Consider the following 17048-nt stretch of genomic DNA (forward strand, 5'->3'; position numbering starts at 1 on the left):
GCATCATTTTTGCTGCTACCACTAAAATTTAAGGTCTTGTTACCTCAGTCTTGGTTTGTGATACCTATCTCCAAACATTCTAAGTTGGCTACTGGCTACTGGTCAAGCAACTTGAATTTTACCATATCACTATTGGGGAAACAAAACAAAACAAAACAAAATTTTGCTGTTTATTGTAGAATAAAATCTTATCAAGGGGGGGGGTTGATGGCAACTCCCTGCCATTTCCATGAGTAAAGCCTGCCCCTGAATACTTCAGGAATGATTCTGGTAGGGAAACAGGACCATGAGGGATAACATTCCCAACTGACAAGGTCCATGTTTAATCCAAGTATCACACAGAACAGATACCCACAAAACTTCTAATTAAGCTTACCTGTCAACTGCTTCGTCTGGTTTGTACTTTCTGTGTGTTTTGTGCGTGATGAGGCCACCTTTTCCTTTTCATTCTTATTCGAGTTGTTCTCCAGAGAGGAAAGCTTTTCGGCAGCAGCTTTCTTGGCTTCCAGTTTCCTCTGTCGGCAAGTCTTGACCGGCTCTGCTAACATCCTGACCTTCCGCCGAAAAGAACTCAGTACCTGAATGGCACCATTTCGTTTTTTCTCCTCCTGACCTTCTACACTCCCAAACTCATCTATATCAGAGATTTTATATAAAGGCAATACGTGGAGCTGTTCATCCTCAGGATGTACTCCAATTTGTCGATTGTCTTCTCTAGTGAGCGTGCAGACCTGGTAGGAGAAAGACATTACAGCCTCAGTTCTAGGTCCCAGAGAAAAGTGTGTGTGTGTGTGTGTGTGTGTGTGTGCGCGCGTGCGCGCGCCTCAATATGTAGATCTGTGCTCATCAGGGACATGCACATTGCCATAAACCCTTGTTTCTGTTATGAAGCAGTGCCATCCCACCAAATAAAATGAAGTAATTTGCTTCCCGTACTTCAAAAAAGAGGGGATAGAGATGAAGTTTCTTTCAAAAGTCTAAAAGCTGTTCCTACCTAACACCCTACTCTGATGTTGGTAGGAGCACAGTTGCCTCATCTTATACTTTTGTACCCAAAGAAATTTCATATCTTTTCTCATACCCAATTCCTAACTCTGTTTAAGAAATCCACTGTGTTCAAAAAATGTCTTCAAAATATCTAGGTGAGATTTAAATAATGAAAAGTTGAAGATTTGGCCGGTAGAGATTACGTGCCACATAACACTTTTCTTTCTTCTGTACTCTGTCAAACCTAACTTATTGTTTCTTTTTCCTCCCTGTTTTTCTGAAATATTACCACATAAAAGTGAGTACTCTGAAGAGGAAAAAGAAAACAAAAGCTGCCTCTTTTGCTTTGATTATTGGGATGGTATTTTTTTTTTGTTTGTTAGTCATCGTCATTTGGTTTTGAGGAAAGATTATCTGTTTTAAAAATACTAGTTTTTTTTTTAAGGTATTTAGTGTTTTCTATCAATGGAGAAAATAACAATGGAAGGACAAGGTAGTATGAAATCACTGGAAGATACCCCTGAAAGGAATGTGATCCTAACAGCCTGCTCTTTATAAATACCTGTAACATGAGATGGTACATTGAGCTTTTCCAAATTCATGTCTAAGCACCTTGTTACTAAGCACCTCGTCACACATATTGAATCCTTACTCAGTTTTTATCTGGTGCTTCTTTCTGTTTCATCTCCTATATCCTGTGATTTATCAGAGGCAAATCCCCTTGGATTCTAAGCATCCTTCTTGACTTCGCAATCCCTCGCCCTGCTGGAATGCAACATGGCTACCTTCAGGACCTACTACAGCAGCACTTCCTAACAAGCAGATTCTCAATGCATGATGAATGATGATTTTAGATGTTAGGGTGGTTCGCAGGCCTTGTGTTTATTCTTCTGGGTCAATACTCAGAAAATTAGGGCCTGTGGTTAATCTGCTTTGCAGCAGGTTTTTAGATGACTAGCAAACTAAGAACAGCTTTTACATTTTCAAAGGGTTAAGTAAAAGTATCCTTTGAAATAAAGAGTGTAACAGATGTGACCTGTAGAGTCTAAAATACTGACCATCTTTGCCCTTATAGACTACTAAACCTATACTTTTCTGCTCAACAAAAACATTGCACCAGCTTCTTCAAATTATTTCAGTTATCAGATACTACTTAGCTATGTGCTTTTTTCCACCCTAAAAAGAACTTCAATGCCTGTCATCTACTTTTCGTCTGAAATTTCACTGGTCATCATCCTTAATTATACCCAAAACCATGTAAATGGTACATTAGGTAGATTAATTAATTAATTATTTTTTAAAGGTAGATTAATTAATAACTTTGATTTCTTCACCTGAATTCCCTCCTGTCCCCCAGCACCTGTTTACTTGCACCTTGGATTGACCTTTTAGAGGTGAGGCAAAATATGGGACTTTGTCAGTATGGAGCACTGCTGTGCCTGAAGACCTTATCCATGCCTTCCCCTCATCACATTCTCCAGAAACAAGACCTAGTCATCCCACACACTGGAATATGTAGTAATAATGAGCTCTTCCACACTCTTGAATGTGGGATAGTAGACATTTTGACAATGATGATGTCTTTTTAATCTGTACTTCTCTCTGTGATGTGAACTAGTACCTTGGCCCACCAAGATTTATCTTACATACCAGGTAACTGAAATTGAATTTTGAAAATATTGTCTTGGTGGCTAATTGGAAATGGCAGTGTATAGACATGGTTTAAATCAGCATGAAGATTTCGAAAATTCTCACGTGCCTGCCAATGGCTTTCCACTAATGTGCCAATCTGTTCTGAGAGTGCTAATTATGCCAAAGCGTACCCTGCAATTGCAGTTCATGAAAACACCTACGGAGAACATACTCTGCTGACCAAGTGCTACCAGCATACTCCACTTTAACAAGAGGTGCTGCTAAGGGGATCTCAGCAATACTTACCACTGTGCTGCCATTCTGCATGTTGTGCAAATCTCTATGGGCGTGAGCACAGAAATCCAAACATGCGGTGACCCCTGAGAATGGACGGCCTTCCTTCAGACCCAGACGGCACTCTGGAGCTCTGTGTTCATATTCAATCTGAGAGAAATAAAAGTGTGTATTGTGCATGGAGAAATACTTAGTTTTACTCTTAGATGAAAACATTCCTTAGTATTTAGGTTATTTAGATATTTAAAAATGTTTTGTACCTTACATCCAGAAATAAAATGGAATGACTCAAAACAGAACAAATACCTAGACATAACGTTTTTATTTTATGGTGTTATTAGGGTATGATCAACATACCATTTGTTTTTGGCATGCTGGGGATCATGATGGGAACTGAACACAGGGCCTCCTACATACCAGGCAAGCATTCTACCACTAAGCATATCTTAAGAAGCATATATAAGGTATAATTTGATAATGTTCAATATATGCATACATTCACATAATCATTGCTATATAAAAAGTACATACACATTAGTCCCAAATTTCTTCATGCCCCTCTGGAAGTTACACCTCCTGTTTTGTTTGCAGATAACAATTGATCTGCTTTCTGCCTGCCCCTACACAGTAGTGGGCCTACTCTTAAACTCTTGCAGTTCTGACCTGCTGGTATATAATGGCGTGGGTGTGTGCACACGTGCCAATATCAAACTGTTTTTAATACTACTAAGTACAGATTTTTAATAAATCCTGAAATCAAGCAGGATACATATTAAAATTGTGTTTTGTTTGCTCATACACACATGAATAAACAACAGTCAATTCCTTCAAAAAGCCCTCAAATTTTGATAGGTCATGTATTGAACCCATTAGTTCGGGGAGAACTAAGATCTTGACAATATTTGCTCTTGTTTTCTATGAACATGGTATATCTCTCCAGTTATTTAGGTCTTTTATAAAATTTATCTCTGTAATTTTTTGTAGTTTTCAGTACACAGATCTTAGAAATTTTTGTCAAATTTATGCCTAAGGATTTAATATTCTTGATACAATTGATTGTTACTGATTATTTTTACATCTATTTTTAATGATTACTAGTAAACAAAAAATTTTTGCATTCTACAACTTGGCTGAATTTCTAAGTTGTAGGAGTATTCTGTAGATTGAGACATTCTCAGTATATAAGATGACCATGTGTAAATAAGTACAGTTTTATTTCTTCTTATCTGTATGCTTTTGATTTCTATCTCCTGCTTTATGGTACTGTCTAAAATTTCCAGCTTATATTAAAAAGAAACGATAAATATGTTTTCTTATTCCTAATATTAGTGGACAGCAATCTTTCATACTTGAAATTTGTAGGATGAAACTATAACACATTTAGAGATATTTGTAGCACTTAGATATTATGACGTATAATATTAGCTGCTGCGGCTTTTTTAATCCATGCTCCATTTTAAGGTAGAAAAAGATCCCATCTATGAATGTTTAGTATTGTCAAATGCTTCTTCTGCCACCCCTCCCCCCCAATAGGAACTGAACTCAACACCTCGGCTGGTCTCTAACTTGCAATCCTCCTGCCTGAGCCTGCTGAGTAGCTGGAATTACAGGCATGAGTCACCACATCTGGCCTTATTATCTCTTTTATATACCATTTGACCCCATTGACTAAAATTTAGGAACTTTTACATTAATATTTGTAAAAGCACTGAACCATAACTTTTTTTTAAATTCCCTTGTCTAGTTCTATTCATATTTTTAGCTTCACAGAGTGAGTTGGGAAGTGTTTACATCTTTTCTAGTTTCTGTAGAATTGGCATCGTTTCCTCCTTAAATACCAGGTTAATTTTGCCAAGTAGACTTTGAGGTCTAGTGTTTTCTTTGTGGGAAGGCTTTTAACTACAATTTAAACCTACTTAATAATCTATGACTATTCAAAGTTTCATGGTGCCCCCTTTTTTAATGTTTCAAAATTTATGTCATTAAAGGACTTTTTCATATAATTTGCTCGATTTATCAGTATGGTTTTGCTAATATTTCTTCTTTTAATGTTTAAGGATCTTTGCTCTCCAACCGTCTTCCCAACTCCCCCACCCAGTGTTGGGGATCAAACCCAGGAACTCTTGCATGCTTGGCAAGCTCTTCACCTCTGATCTAAATGTCCAGTTCTCCAATTATTGATACTGGTAATTTATTCCATCTTTTATTTGGGGGGCGGGGGTAGTCAAATTGTTTCAAAGTTCTTTGTTTCTCATATTCTAGGTTTTTATTTATTTATTTAGTATTTTATATTACAAATTTCTCATTTTTTCCCCTTCTTTTAGGGCTAAAAAGTTTCCTAGGGTAGATGTGTAGATTGACTTGATAGTTTACATTTTTTTTTCTAGTATGTGTTCAATGCCATAAATATCTAAGTAAGTCTTTAGAGTTGTATCCCACAAATTTCAGTATAATTTCTTCATTTTCATTCCATTCAAAACATTTTGTTTTCCAATATCTGTGGTATTCTTTGGGCCCATGTTCTTTGGAATCATGCTGCTCAGTTTCTAGACATTTAGGCATTTTTGTGGATATACTTCTGGTACAGATTTTCATTTTACTTCACTGTAGTCAGAGAACATATCTGAGACATTAAAATCTATTGATGGGCTAGAGTTGTGACTCAGTGGTAGGCATGTGTGAGGCCCTGGGTTCAATCCTCAGCACTACATATAAATAAACAAAAGATTCATTAACAACTAAAAAAGAAATATTAGAAAAATCTATTGATAACTGTTTTATAAACCAGAATATGGTCTACCTGGAAAGGCTAATATAAAATATCAATTCTGATTTGAGGTTGGAGCTCTATACACGGTACTGGGTCAAGTTTATAAAGAGTTTGTCTTCTGTTCCTTTCATGCTTTTCTTTAAACTTTTTTTTCTACTAGTTGTTGAGAGAGATACATATCCAAATCTATTTGTTTTTTCTATTTCTTTTGTTAGCTCTCTTAATTTTTTAATGTAAATTTTGAAGCTGTTATTAGCATGTAAGTATTTGAAATTATGCTTTTGATGAACTGACCCTTTTATTATTATTAAATAATATTCTTTTTCCTTGAATTATTTTTGGCTTTGAAATCCACTTTATCTATTTGTTTTACTCCATCAGTTTTAATTAATGTTAACATGGTGTATTTTTACCATCCTTTTAATTTTATATTTAAAGTGGCTTCCTCAGCTTTACCTTTTAAATAGGGGTGCTAAAAGCATTTACATTAAGAAAGGTTATTAATATGGTTGGTTTTATATACCATCTTGCTATTTGTCTTATTCTCTCTCTCTCTCATACACATACCTTTATTTATTTATTTTTTATGTGGTGCTAGGGATTGAGCCCAGTGCCTCACACAGGATAGGCAAATGCTCTACCACTGAACCACAACCCCAGCCCTGGACCATACTTTTTGCACTTATGACAGTCTATGGTCAAGTAATTTACCAAGCTGCATAATAAATAATATAATAAACTACCAATTCCAAGATTCTGTGCTGCTTCTGTATTTGTGAATTCAATATAGGTTGTGAATATTTTAAAATAGCAAGTTATGAAGATATTTTTAAGTTAAGAAAAAGTTCTTTTTTCACATGTTTAGCATTTCTAATACCTTTCATTCCTTTTTGGTAGATGTGTATTTCTATTTTGTTTTCTTTCTGTTGAAGGATTTAACATATTTAAATGATAGTTTGCTAGTGCTGATTTTTTTTCAGCTTTTATATGTATGAAAAAAATTGTTTTCTCTTTACCTCTGAGAATTGTTTGTGCTGGTTATAGATTTCCAGGTCAGTATTTTTTTTAAGTACTTTAAATATTCATCTATCTTGCATCATTTGGACAAAGTCTCATGTCTTATCACTTTTTCCATTATATGTAACTTTTTAAAATTTTTTCAATATCACTAATTAAGCAAATTGATTATATTGTGCATTTATTTTCTTTAAGAATTTCTTTTTCCTAGTTTGATGTTAATACTTTTTTTTTTTTTAAATCAGGCATTGAACCCAGGGGGTCAATGTGACACAGGGTCACATCTCTAGTCCTTTTTTAAATCTGAGACTATTTCTATTGGTTAATTACTGCCTCTTTCACTGTTGGTTATGTTTTCTTTATCTTTTTAATTTTTGAATGGATGCTGGAAATTTTACTGTTGGTTCTTGCATTTTTTAAAAAAAATATTTTTTTCTCCTGAACTGCTATTGATTACTTTGAATCATGACCTTAAACATTTATAGATGGACTCAGAACAGCCAAATCACATGAATACAATTTGAGTATTCTTTCTGGCAGGTATGAACAAGAACTATTAATGAGATCAAAAGATTTTTCTGCCTGCTCTTTTTGAAGGTACTTGTCCCCAACTTTGGTAGTTTCTTGACATATAAGTTCTGCTCAAGACTCAAGTGAATACTAGAGCACCATTCTTTGGAGCTCTTCTCAAGGAAACTTTCTCCTCTGTCATACTATAAATCCTGAATGAAAGCCACTTCATCAAGATTCTTCATGACAAGATGATGATAAAGTATTTGATGGATTATTATTGGGTAAATATAGCTTATTTTTATGTGGATTACTAGAAATTTACCTCCATTTCTGGAAAATAGTTCTAAGTGCCCAGCTTTCTGATGGTCTCAGGTTATGCTGTCTAATTGGCAGGTACTAATCACACATAGCTAAATTGTAATAACAAATACTTGCACTCGGCATATAGCAACCCTTTAATAGACACTAGCCACATACTGAAAGTGCCATTATGTTACACTGAAAAGCATAACCAAGATCATACAATATCTATAAATGATGAAAATAGTACAATTTAGAGAGTTGAATCTGTTTCAAGTTTACTTGTAAGACAGAGATAGAACAAAGGTTATCTATCATAGGTTAAAAAATTAATTTAAATTGATAAAATCCAGGCATTAATTAAATGAACCTGAAAGAATAAATTCTGTGGTGATTCAATAAAGCTTCCCTGTACAATAAAACTATGAAATCAAGGAAGAATGTTTAGATGTGAGACATGAAGATAAGTCATCTAGAGAAAAGTGGTAAAGATCACACGGTAAGTTTTATGAAACCCATAACATCAAATGACCTTCACACAATACTGTGTAAAAAGATCACATAACTATTGACATTGATGAACATTGCCAACAGTACCTACCATGTGAAATAAAACACCTTATCCATTCACAACCATTAATTGCCTTAATTTAAATATGCATTGCATCTATACATACACTCCCATATCTTAGGAATTAAGATTTTGTTGTAATGTCAAAAATATTCTGTACATTCCAGGTTCAGGGAATAAATAAAACAACTTAAAATTCTCCAAAACAAAATGTAATATGGTAGAATATAAATGCTTAAGAAAACCAAGTGGGTATGAGACAGTCTGTAATAAGAATCAAGGGTATAAAAAAGAACAATGCTTTGTTATTCTGTTCCTTTCTCCCAAGAAAAGCCACTTGATTAATAACACCTATAAAAAAATTCATTCACTAAAACATGTCCGAACTTTAAATCTAGCAGCAGACTGAATTCATTTTCTTTTTTTATAGCTTAATTTATTATCTCTTACCCAGCATTAAACTTTTACAAAAGTACCAAAGCATTCCTTATGATTTTCTGTGATACTGATTAAAATAAATAAGGTTGTAAAATAACAGCATTGCCCCCAATATTTTTTAATGGCATTTTAAAATAATTTTCAGAAGTATTTGCACAATTTGTAAAAGCAATGTTGTACATAAAATAACTATTTAGGGTTAGTCTAATGTCTGTTTTTGCTAAACACGTTAGCATCTTAAAAAGTATCATGCACTTGAAAACATTAGTTATTAGCTACTGTATTCTCTGCTAACACCTTCTCACCACCTCCAGCTTTCCTCTATCAGGTTCCCTCTTTCCCTTTAATCTTTAACCATCCCCCACTCCATTTCTCCAACCCTCCCCCAGCTCTTACTTGACTGGCTTCTCTTCCTCCACTTAAAACTAAACTATGGATGGGTGACATCACTAAGTGGCTGGTGCACTTCCCTTCACAACAAAGGTCCAAACCAAGGGGTAAAAAAACCCAGCTATTTTGTTGGCATGTTTGAGGCAAAGTATCAGAGGACAGTAGGGATGCGTCAGAGATATTGTGCAGCATGGAGATACACATGATGGTCTTAAAAAGAAGGAAACTAAGTGTATAGCACCTGTCACATCTTAGACATCAACACTGAACCAAGAGGAACTTCAGTTGGTTGGGAAAGGCCGAAGATCCCCAGCAATCCCCACTCACATGGATAGCTGCTGGAGAAGCCTGTGGCTCAGTCTGGGGAGCTGAGTTACCACATGGCTGCATTCACCTGCCTGTAACATGGGAAACGCTTGCAGTGTCCATCAAAAGCGTTATATGACCCATCCTCCAACTCTGAAAGGAGCTTGGCAGACATCTGAGTAGTTTGTCCCCTGGAGCCCCTCAAAAGACACTGATGCACCCCCCAGAAACCGACAACCAATCACTCTACTACCAGACACGCCATACCCACCTGTGCCCACAGTGATGGCTTTACCCTGACATGACACACAGGAGCTCCATACCCAGAGCCAGATCCAGTGCCCAGAGCTGTGAACAAACCAGCCTTGCCTAAGAGCTGCATCCCAACAAGTAGTTCATACTTTCTGAAGGAATCTAGATTTGATGTAATCCTTATCAATATACCAATATGCTCTTCAGATAAGCAGAAAAAAACATGCCTAATATTTGTAGACCAATAGATCCTGAATAGAAAAAACAAATCCAGGGCAAAAATAACAAAGCTAAAGATGTTATATATAGTACCTGACCTGAAAACATAGTACAAAGCTAGAGTAACCAGAGCAGTATGGTTGCTTGCATAAATAGATTGGAAAAATAGCGTCTTTTTAAACAATAGTGCTGGGAAAATTGGATATCCATATGCAAAAGAACAAAATTAAACCTCTACACCATATATAAAAACCAACTCAAAATGGACCAAAGACTTGAATTTAAGGCCTAAAACTATGAATCTACTAGAGGAAAATATAGGGTTCAAAACATTTCAGAATTTTGGTCTTGACAAAGATCATTTTTGGTAGGATCCTAATAGCACAAATAACAAAAGCAAAAATTGACAGGGATTACAACCTAAAAAGTTCTATAGATCAAAGTGAAAGGACAAACTGTGGAATGGAGGAAATATTTATAAGTTATTCATGTGATTAATTTCTAAAGGAAATTAAGAAATACAAAAATTAAAAATCTGATTAAAAAATTGTAAAATGGGCAAATGACCTGAATATACATTTAACAAGAAAGTTAAACAAATGGCCTACACATGAGAAAGTACTCAACATTGATGATCATAAGGAAAATGCAAAAACAAAACCACAATGAGATATCTCACACCAGTTGTCAAAAACACAAAAATTAACATAGTGAATATGTGGAAAGAGGAGACCTCTCAAACATTATGGGTGAAAATGGAGATTAGTACAACCATTATAGAAAATACTATGAAGATTCCTTGAAATATCAGAAATAAAACCGCCCTACAATCCAGCAATCCTACTACACGTATACATACACAAAGAAATTAAAATCTGCACTCTCATGTTTGTTTGAACACTATTCATAATAGCCAAGATATGGAATCAACCTGGGTGTCCACTGGTGAAGAAACAGATAAACTGTAATGTAAACATAGAAGGGAATATTATTCAGATATTAAAAGAATAATTGTGTCATTTGCAACAAAATAGATGGAACAGGAGAGACATGCTAAATGAAATAAGTCAGACACAGAAAGACAAACACCACATGTTTACACATATGTGGAAGATAAAAAAGCTGATCTCAAAAGAAGTAGAGAAAAGAAGCATGGTAACTAGGGCCTGGGGAAGGTGTAGGGGAGGGAAAGAGGGAGGGAATGGACAGTGGGCATAGGGGTGCAGTAACCATATGTTCTTTAACATGATAGGATAACAATGATGACAATAATTAATTAAATACCCCAAAACAGCCAGAAGAGAGGATTTTGAATGTTTCCAACAGAAAAATATAATAGTTATTTCTTCTATTGTGATCAATACACATTATACGCATATTGAAGTGTCACTACACCTCATAAATATGTACAATTACTGTGTCATAAAAATATGTTCTAGAATTCCATCAACCCTTTCTCCTCTTGATAATATCTACTCTGAAAAATTTCTCTCATTCTTACATATTAAAATACTTCATCTCCTTCCTACATTTTCCTAAAGCCCAAATCACCAATGCTAGCCTAGATTTTTCTTCTGATTCTTTAATTAACCTAGAAGTATGTCAAACCAATCGTGCAAAGTAAAATTTAATCATCTTCCCTTCTCTTAACAAAACATACTACTCCTCACTAATTTTTGGTACCAGTTAATAAGACCATCTCTCCAAATTCTATTGCTTGTTCTCACAAAGAATGAGAAATTATATTTGTTTAAGACCTTAAAAATCTCTTGACCAATTACAATAGCTTCTTTTTCTCTCTAAACTTACACCAATCCAAGTTTCCATATTAGAAACATAATTTGTCTTGTTGAATGATCTTTTTAAAATGACAAACTATGTCCTCCTCCCTCATATCCAACACATCCTCGAAACACCTCAATGGTTACTTCTAGAATTGGGTCTGAAGACCTCTGTTAGGCATTCAAGGACATTATATTTATACTTTTTATTCCCTCAGAAATGTTCATAGCCCTATTGTTTCTGTTATTTCATCCTCCAGTTGATATTTCATATGTCTCCATCTCCCTTAAAAGGCACTGCTTATCTTTATGTCCCCAGTGAATACCCACTGTTTGATTTCTATTGTTGATGTTGTTATTGAAACCACAGAGCCTTTTACACCCTTTTGCTTAAGTAATGAGAAATTTTTGAACAAATCACTTAGTTGTCTTACTACTGTAGCCTAGCATACAAAATAGGCTACCCCTCACCCCAGCCAACCCATGGTTTATGGAGCCAAGGCCAAACAAAAGAAGAAAATATGGCAAAATCTAACATATCTGGATATATATATATATATTAATTAGACATATATAACACTACATCTCTACTTCTGGGAGTAATCTGAAAGTGTACAATACATTATATTCATAGCTTCCTATTTCAAGAGTTTCTGTGAAAATAGTTAATGTATGATTAATTGAGGTCACATAATTTTGATGTAATCACAAAACTCTGCTTAAAGAAGCAAAATTAGGAAAGGTAGCAGAACACAACAGACACTAGTATGGCAATATGTAAATCAATGGATGTGTAATTGATGTGATTCTGCAATCTGCATATGGGCAAAAAATGGGAGTTCATAATCCACTTGAAGCAAAGTGTGAAATATGATATATCAAGAACTATGTAATGTTTTGAACAACCAACAATAAAAAAAAAGAAGCAAAATTAGTCATGTGAAAACAAGGTTAGTAGATAGAACAGTTGTGAGGCTTAAAATCTCATTGTTTTTAAAGTTTAGAAAATCACAACTCTTTTGGATCATATCAGAAACAGAATACTGCAGCACTTCCAAGAAGGAAAAAAGAAAAATAAGGGAAAGCTATTTCTTTAAGAATATTTTTAGATTTAAGTGGATCAATAATAACTAGGCAGTTAAAATCATTGCCAATAACTGTTTATACTTACCTGATTATTATACGCATCAGGTGCAAGTTGCTTGTATATTGGTGCGATAAGAGTTGACAGGTTTTGAAAATAAGCCTCTAGTTTCTCTTCCTGTATAAAATAAACCATTTGACATTAAATTCTAAATCTATTCTCTACACATAAGAATGCTATTAGTTATATTATTGCCCCAAATACTGGACACAAAACAATGATTGGTGCCTTTCTTATCAAATAACTAAATCATCTTAAAGTATGGACACATCCAACATCACCTATTTTTGTGCTATGAATTAAGTAGCTATTTGGATTTTTTTGTTATATTAACTGAATTTCTAGTAGGCATGTAGATAGTTGATGTTTTACATATGCTATGCTACCCTATGCTGTGGGGGGGAGGGTAGGTTAAGGAAGCCAGATATTATAATGGGGTCACATTTCCACAGTCATCCTCCAATTATTTATTGAAAGGATTTGTTTGGTTTACTTTGTCTATTCTCAATCTCTATTTTATAGGGTTTATAAAGAGCAAGTCAAGCTTTGCTCCAAAGAAAAAAGTACTGAGAACTTCAATTGTGGATAAAATTCTCAGAACTAGAATGTGTTTTCTATGAAAAAGCTGACAAAGTTTACTTGACAAAGGAAATGCTAACTTATAATCCTACCATCCAAGTTCATGAAGAACAGATTTTCCAAATAATATGCTTTTAAAAATGGTAGGTGATAATACTTGGTTATTTCATTCAAACCTAGAAGTTCTCATTTCAGATTATTGTGAGGGGCATTGTGGTGGGGGGAGGGAGAGAAAGAAACAGGGAGTGACAGAGAGATATAGACACTTGACAGAGAGGTGAACTTTAGAAGGTGGGCAGTTTCTGTGCAGAGCTTGAGAGGAGGGGGTTTCCCAGGCATCTTCTGGATTGGGTTGACATGCAAATTGCTTAAAGTGATAAACGTGTATGAACTAGCCATGAAAAACTTTCAGAGTGGAAAACTGCTACTTTTTATCAAGTGTACTAAACACTTTCTCCTCTTATCAAACAAAAGAGGATGCCCAGCATGCTTAAACATTATATTATTGAATACATGACTGTTTGAAAAATATACCATGATTGAATTTTATGTTCACTTACTATATATTCAAATAAAACTTTTAAATTATAAGAACAACCCCTCTGGTGTTTAAAAGGCATCTATTATATAAGTGTATATTTTAATTGTCTTTAAAATCTGAAAGATAAGGTAGAGGAAGTGAAAGGAAAACTTTTTTTCATATTCAAATGCTAAACATATTGAGGGTTTTCTAATCTTTTAATTAGAAATTATATTTTAATTTCAACAAGAAATCAAGGTTCATTTGACTTACCTGAGATGAAATTCCCTTTGCTAATGAGACTATAACAATATATATCACAATTTACTTTACCCATGCTCATCAATTTCCTAGAATGAATAGTTTATAATCAGGAAATAAACCAACCTCTTTTGGATCATCCCCAAGTAGCTTAAATTTCCTTGGAATCTTGCTTCTGGCAAACTTGCATCCATTATAATACATACTCCATGAACAACCAAAAGAAAAGGAGGCACCACAGGTCTTTGGATCTAGCCCCTGACAGGCACAGGTTCTCCTAAAAAATTAAAGGACCAAGTTCAAGACAATGAACAGCATTACCTAGGTTGCCAATCTCATAATCTGGATGTGTATATACAAAATGAATTTGAAAATAAGTCTAATAACTATTAATCTGAGGTATAATCACACCCATAACAGAATAATCTCAATTGACTTTAAAACACAATTTATGGGTGAATTATTCTATCACACTGTTGCATGTAGTTGTACTTAGTTTTCATTGAATACCATATTCCATTTTGTAAATATGCCACAAATTAGCTAAATCTACCCTTGATGGGAATTTGAGTGCTTTAGAGTGTTTAGCTAAAAGCATACTATTACAATTGTAACAGCCCGGGTCAGATATATTTTAATAACAGTAAACAAACAATCCAAAGTATAAACAATAAAACAACCTAGAAAACGGGACTTACGTAGTCTTATGAGTATTAATATTATTTTGACATTACTCTGTGTATAGTGATATAAAGAATTAATTGCTTAATGTAAATAATCTTTACTAGAGATAGGGAAAAAATAATATAAACCCATGATTTGAATTAAAAACTTTTGTTTCTAAAAAATAATTACTTCATGTGTCTGCCCAGTAAAATGACATCTTAGTAAAAAAGTGCACATGTAGATATATTGTGATTTCCAATAAAATGTATATAGGTTATTTTTAAGAATTTGTCACTGATGACCCTAAGCAACCAAACAGATGGTAAGGAAAAGTTTTTTTCATTTATTAGTGTTATTTCTATTAATTTATTAGAATTTCAGCTAATAAATGCAGGAGAAATTACACAAATAAACAGAAATTCCAATATGTTCACAAAAATATCAGAATAAGGATCTTTGAAAATTCCTCCATAAAGGAGATGAGTACTGGAAAAATTTATCATAATCAACTTTTTCAGAAATCTGGAATTAATAAAAATCTTATAGCAATATACAGTGTGTTAATTAAACAATAGGAATTGGGGCTGTAAATCAGTGGTAGAAGGCTTACCTAGCATGAAAGAGGCCCTGAGTTTGTTTCCTAGCATCACAAAACCAAACAAAAGCACCAGAATTTCACTAAGAGTCAGCTTTGTGGTGTTTGAACCTTCCCTATTCTCATTCTCCCAAGGCAGCTTTAAAAAACAGCCCATTTAATTTCATGATGAAAATCAATCAGGCTGGCACTAGGTCACCAAATGAGTTATATAACCTCTAAAGATCCATTCCCAGAATGTTGACATTATTTCACCTGCTTAGTAGTTCCTAGGAAGAACTCACTAATAAGGTTATCTTTATTTAATATGATGTGGAGCTCACTTAATATGAATAGATTTTTCCCATCTGAAGGCATTTGTTGAAAATAATCAGAGGCAACTGTTGAATACTGGCATTGCCTGACATAGTAACAGCAAAAAAAAATAACGATAACCAAAAAAGGTTACAAGTAAAATTGGAGATCCAGGTATAGTTCAGTGGTAGAGTGCATGCCTACCTAGCTTTCACAAAGCCTAGGGTTTGATCTCCAACACTTAAAGAAAAAGTAAAGCATGGAAAATTAGGTGTTCATAGCTTTAAAACGTTCCAATATATTCCTGGGAATATGGAAAGCCATATGCACACATGGTAGGGTTCTTTGCATGATCACAAAAGACCCGAGGAAGCCTCAAACCTCATCACCATCTAATCTTGAGACCCTACACAAGCAGAAATCGAAGGGTAACACAGTATCGTAAACATCTTGGCTATGTGTTGAATGCCTGCCCTACCACACATAAAGACTACTACAGCAAACACTGACTTATTGGATTTAGGCACCTAAGAAAATGTCTAACCATTAACTGGCTACTAAGCTGACCAAACCGAGACATCATAGTTACACAAGAAAGAGAATACAAGGTTTACAGAAACAATACAAAACCGTCATAAGGCAAATAAACAGAAATCAGAACTAATTCATGGGATGAAGGGTAGTGATATTTCCAAAATTACATTATTCTAAAATGTCCAGTTGTAACAAATAAGGTACGTACAAAGAAACAAAGTATAAGTCATACTGAGGAATAAAATTTAAAATGTCCTGGGGATGTCCACTAGACCAATACTTTATATCATCTATTTCAACTATGTGCAAAGAACTAAAGAAAACTGTGTTGCGGTAACTAAAAGGAAAGTAGAAAAACACTGTTGCCTACCATTTATTGATTCTTGATTTTAATTTTTGCACCAAAGGAATCTTATTAAGGAAGTTGGGGCCTAATCCCACATGATGAAGATTAGGGCCTACTTTTTCTTCTACTCGACACAGAGTCTCTGGTTTTATTCCTAAGTCCTCGATCCATTTTGATTTGAGTTTTGTTCATGGTGAGAGAGAGGGGTTTAATTTCATTTTGTTGCATATGGATTTCCCAGCACCATTTGTTGAAGAGGCTATCTTTTCTCCAATGCATGTTTTTGGTACCTTTGTCTAATAAAGGATAATTGTAATTTTGTGGGTTAGTCTCTGTGGCCTCTATTCTGTACCATTGGTCTACCAGTCTGTTTTGATGCCAATACCAGGCTGTTTTTGATACTATTGCTTTGTAGTTTCTTCTTAGCAAAAGAAACAATCTGTGAGGTGAATAGAGAGCCTACATCCTGGGAGCAAATTTTTACCCCTCACACATTATATAGAGCACTAATATCTAGGGTATATAGAGAACTCAAAAAGTTAAACAACAAACACAAAAAAACACAACCAATCAATAAATGGGCCAAGGACCTGAACAGACACTTCTCAGAAGACGATATACAATTAGTCAACAAATATA

General features: G+C 34.5%; 1 protein-coding gene across 2 annotated transcripts in view; it reads right to left on the bottom strand.

The window, feature by feature from the left end:
• Tet2 (tet methylcytosine dioxygenase 2) overlaps positions 1-17048 on the bottom strand; it is a 137479-nt gene that overhangs the window by 6226 nt on the left and 114205 nt on the right. For both annotated transcript variants that reach the window (XM_046458925.2, XM_058583801.1), the window contains exons 7-10: positions 14101-14251; positions 12642-12731; positions 2926-3063; positions 377-731 (exon numbers count right to left, since the gene is read on the bottom strand). In XM_046458925.2, the coding sequence (XP_046314881.1) occupies positions 377-731; positions 2926-3063; positions 12642-12731; positions 14101-14251 (734 nt within the window). The remainder of the gene's footprint in view (positions 1-376; positions 732-2925; positions 3064-12641; positions 12732-14100; positions 14252-17048) is intronic.

The sequence above is a fragment of the Marmota monax genome, unplaced genomic scaffold, assembly GCF_021218885.2.
Source record: "Marmota monax isolate L192 unplaced genomic scaffold, Marmota_monax_Labrador192_F-V1.1 WCK01_AAM20220418_F8-fsc00002, whole genome shotgun sequence".
Lineage (NCBI taxonomy): Eukaryota > Metazoa > Chordata > Mammalia > Rodentia > Sciuridae > Marmota > Marmota monax.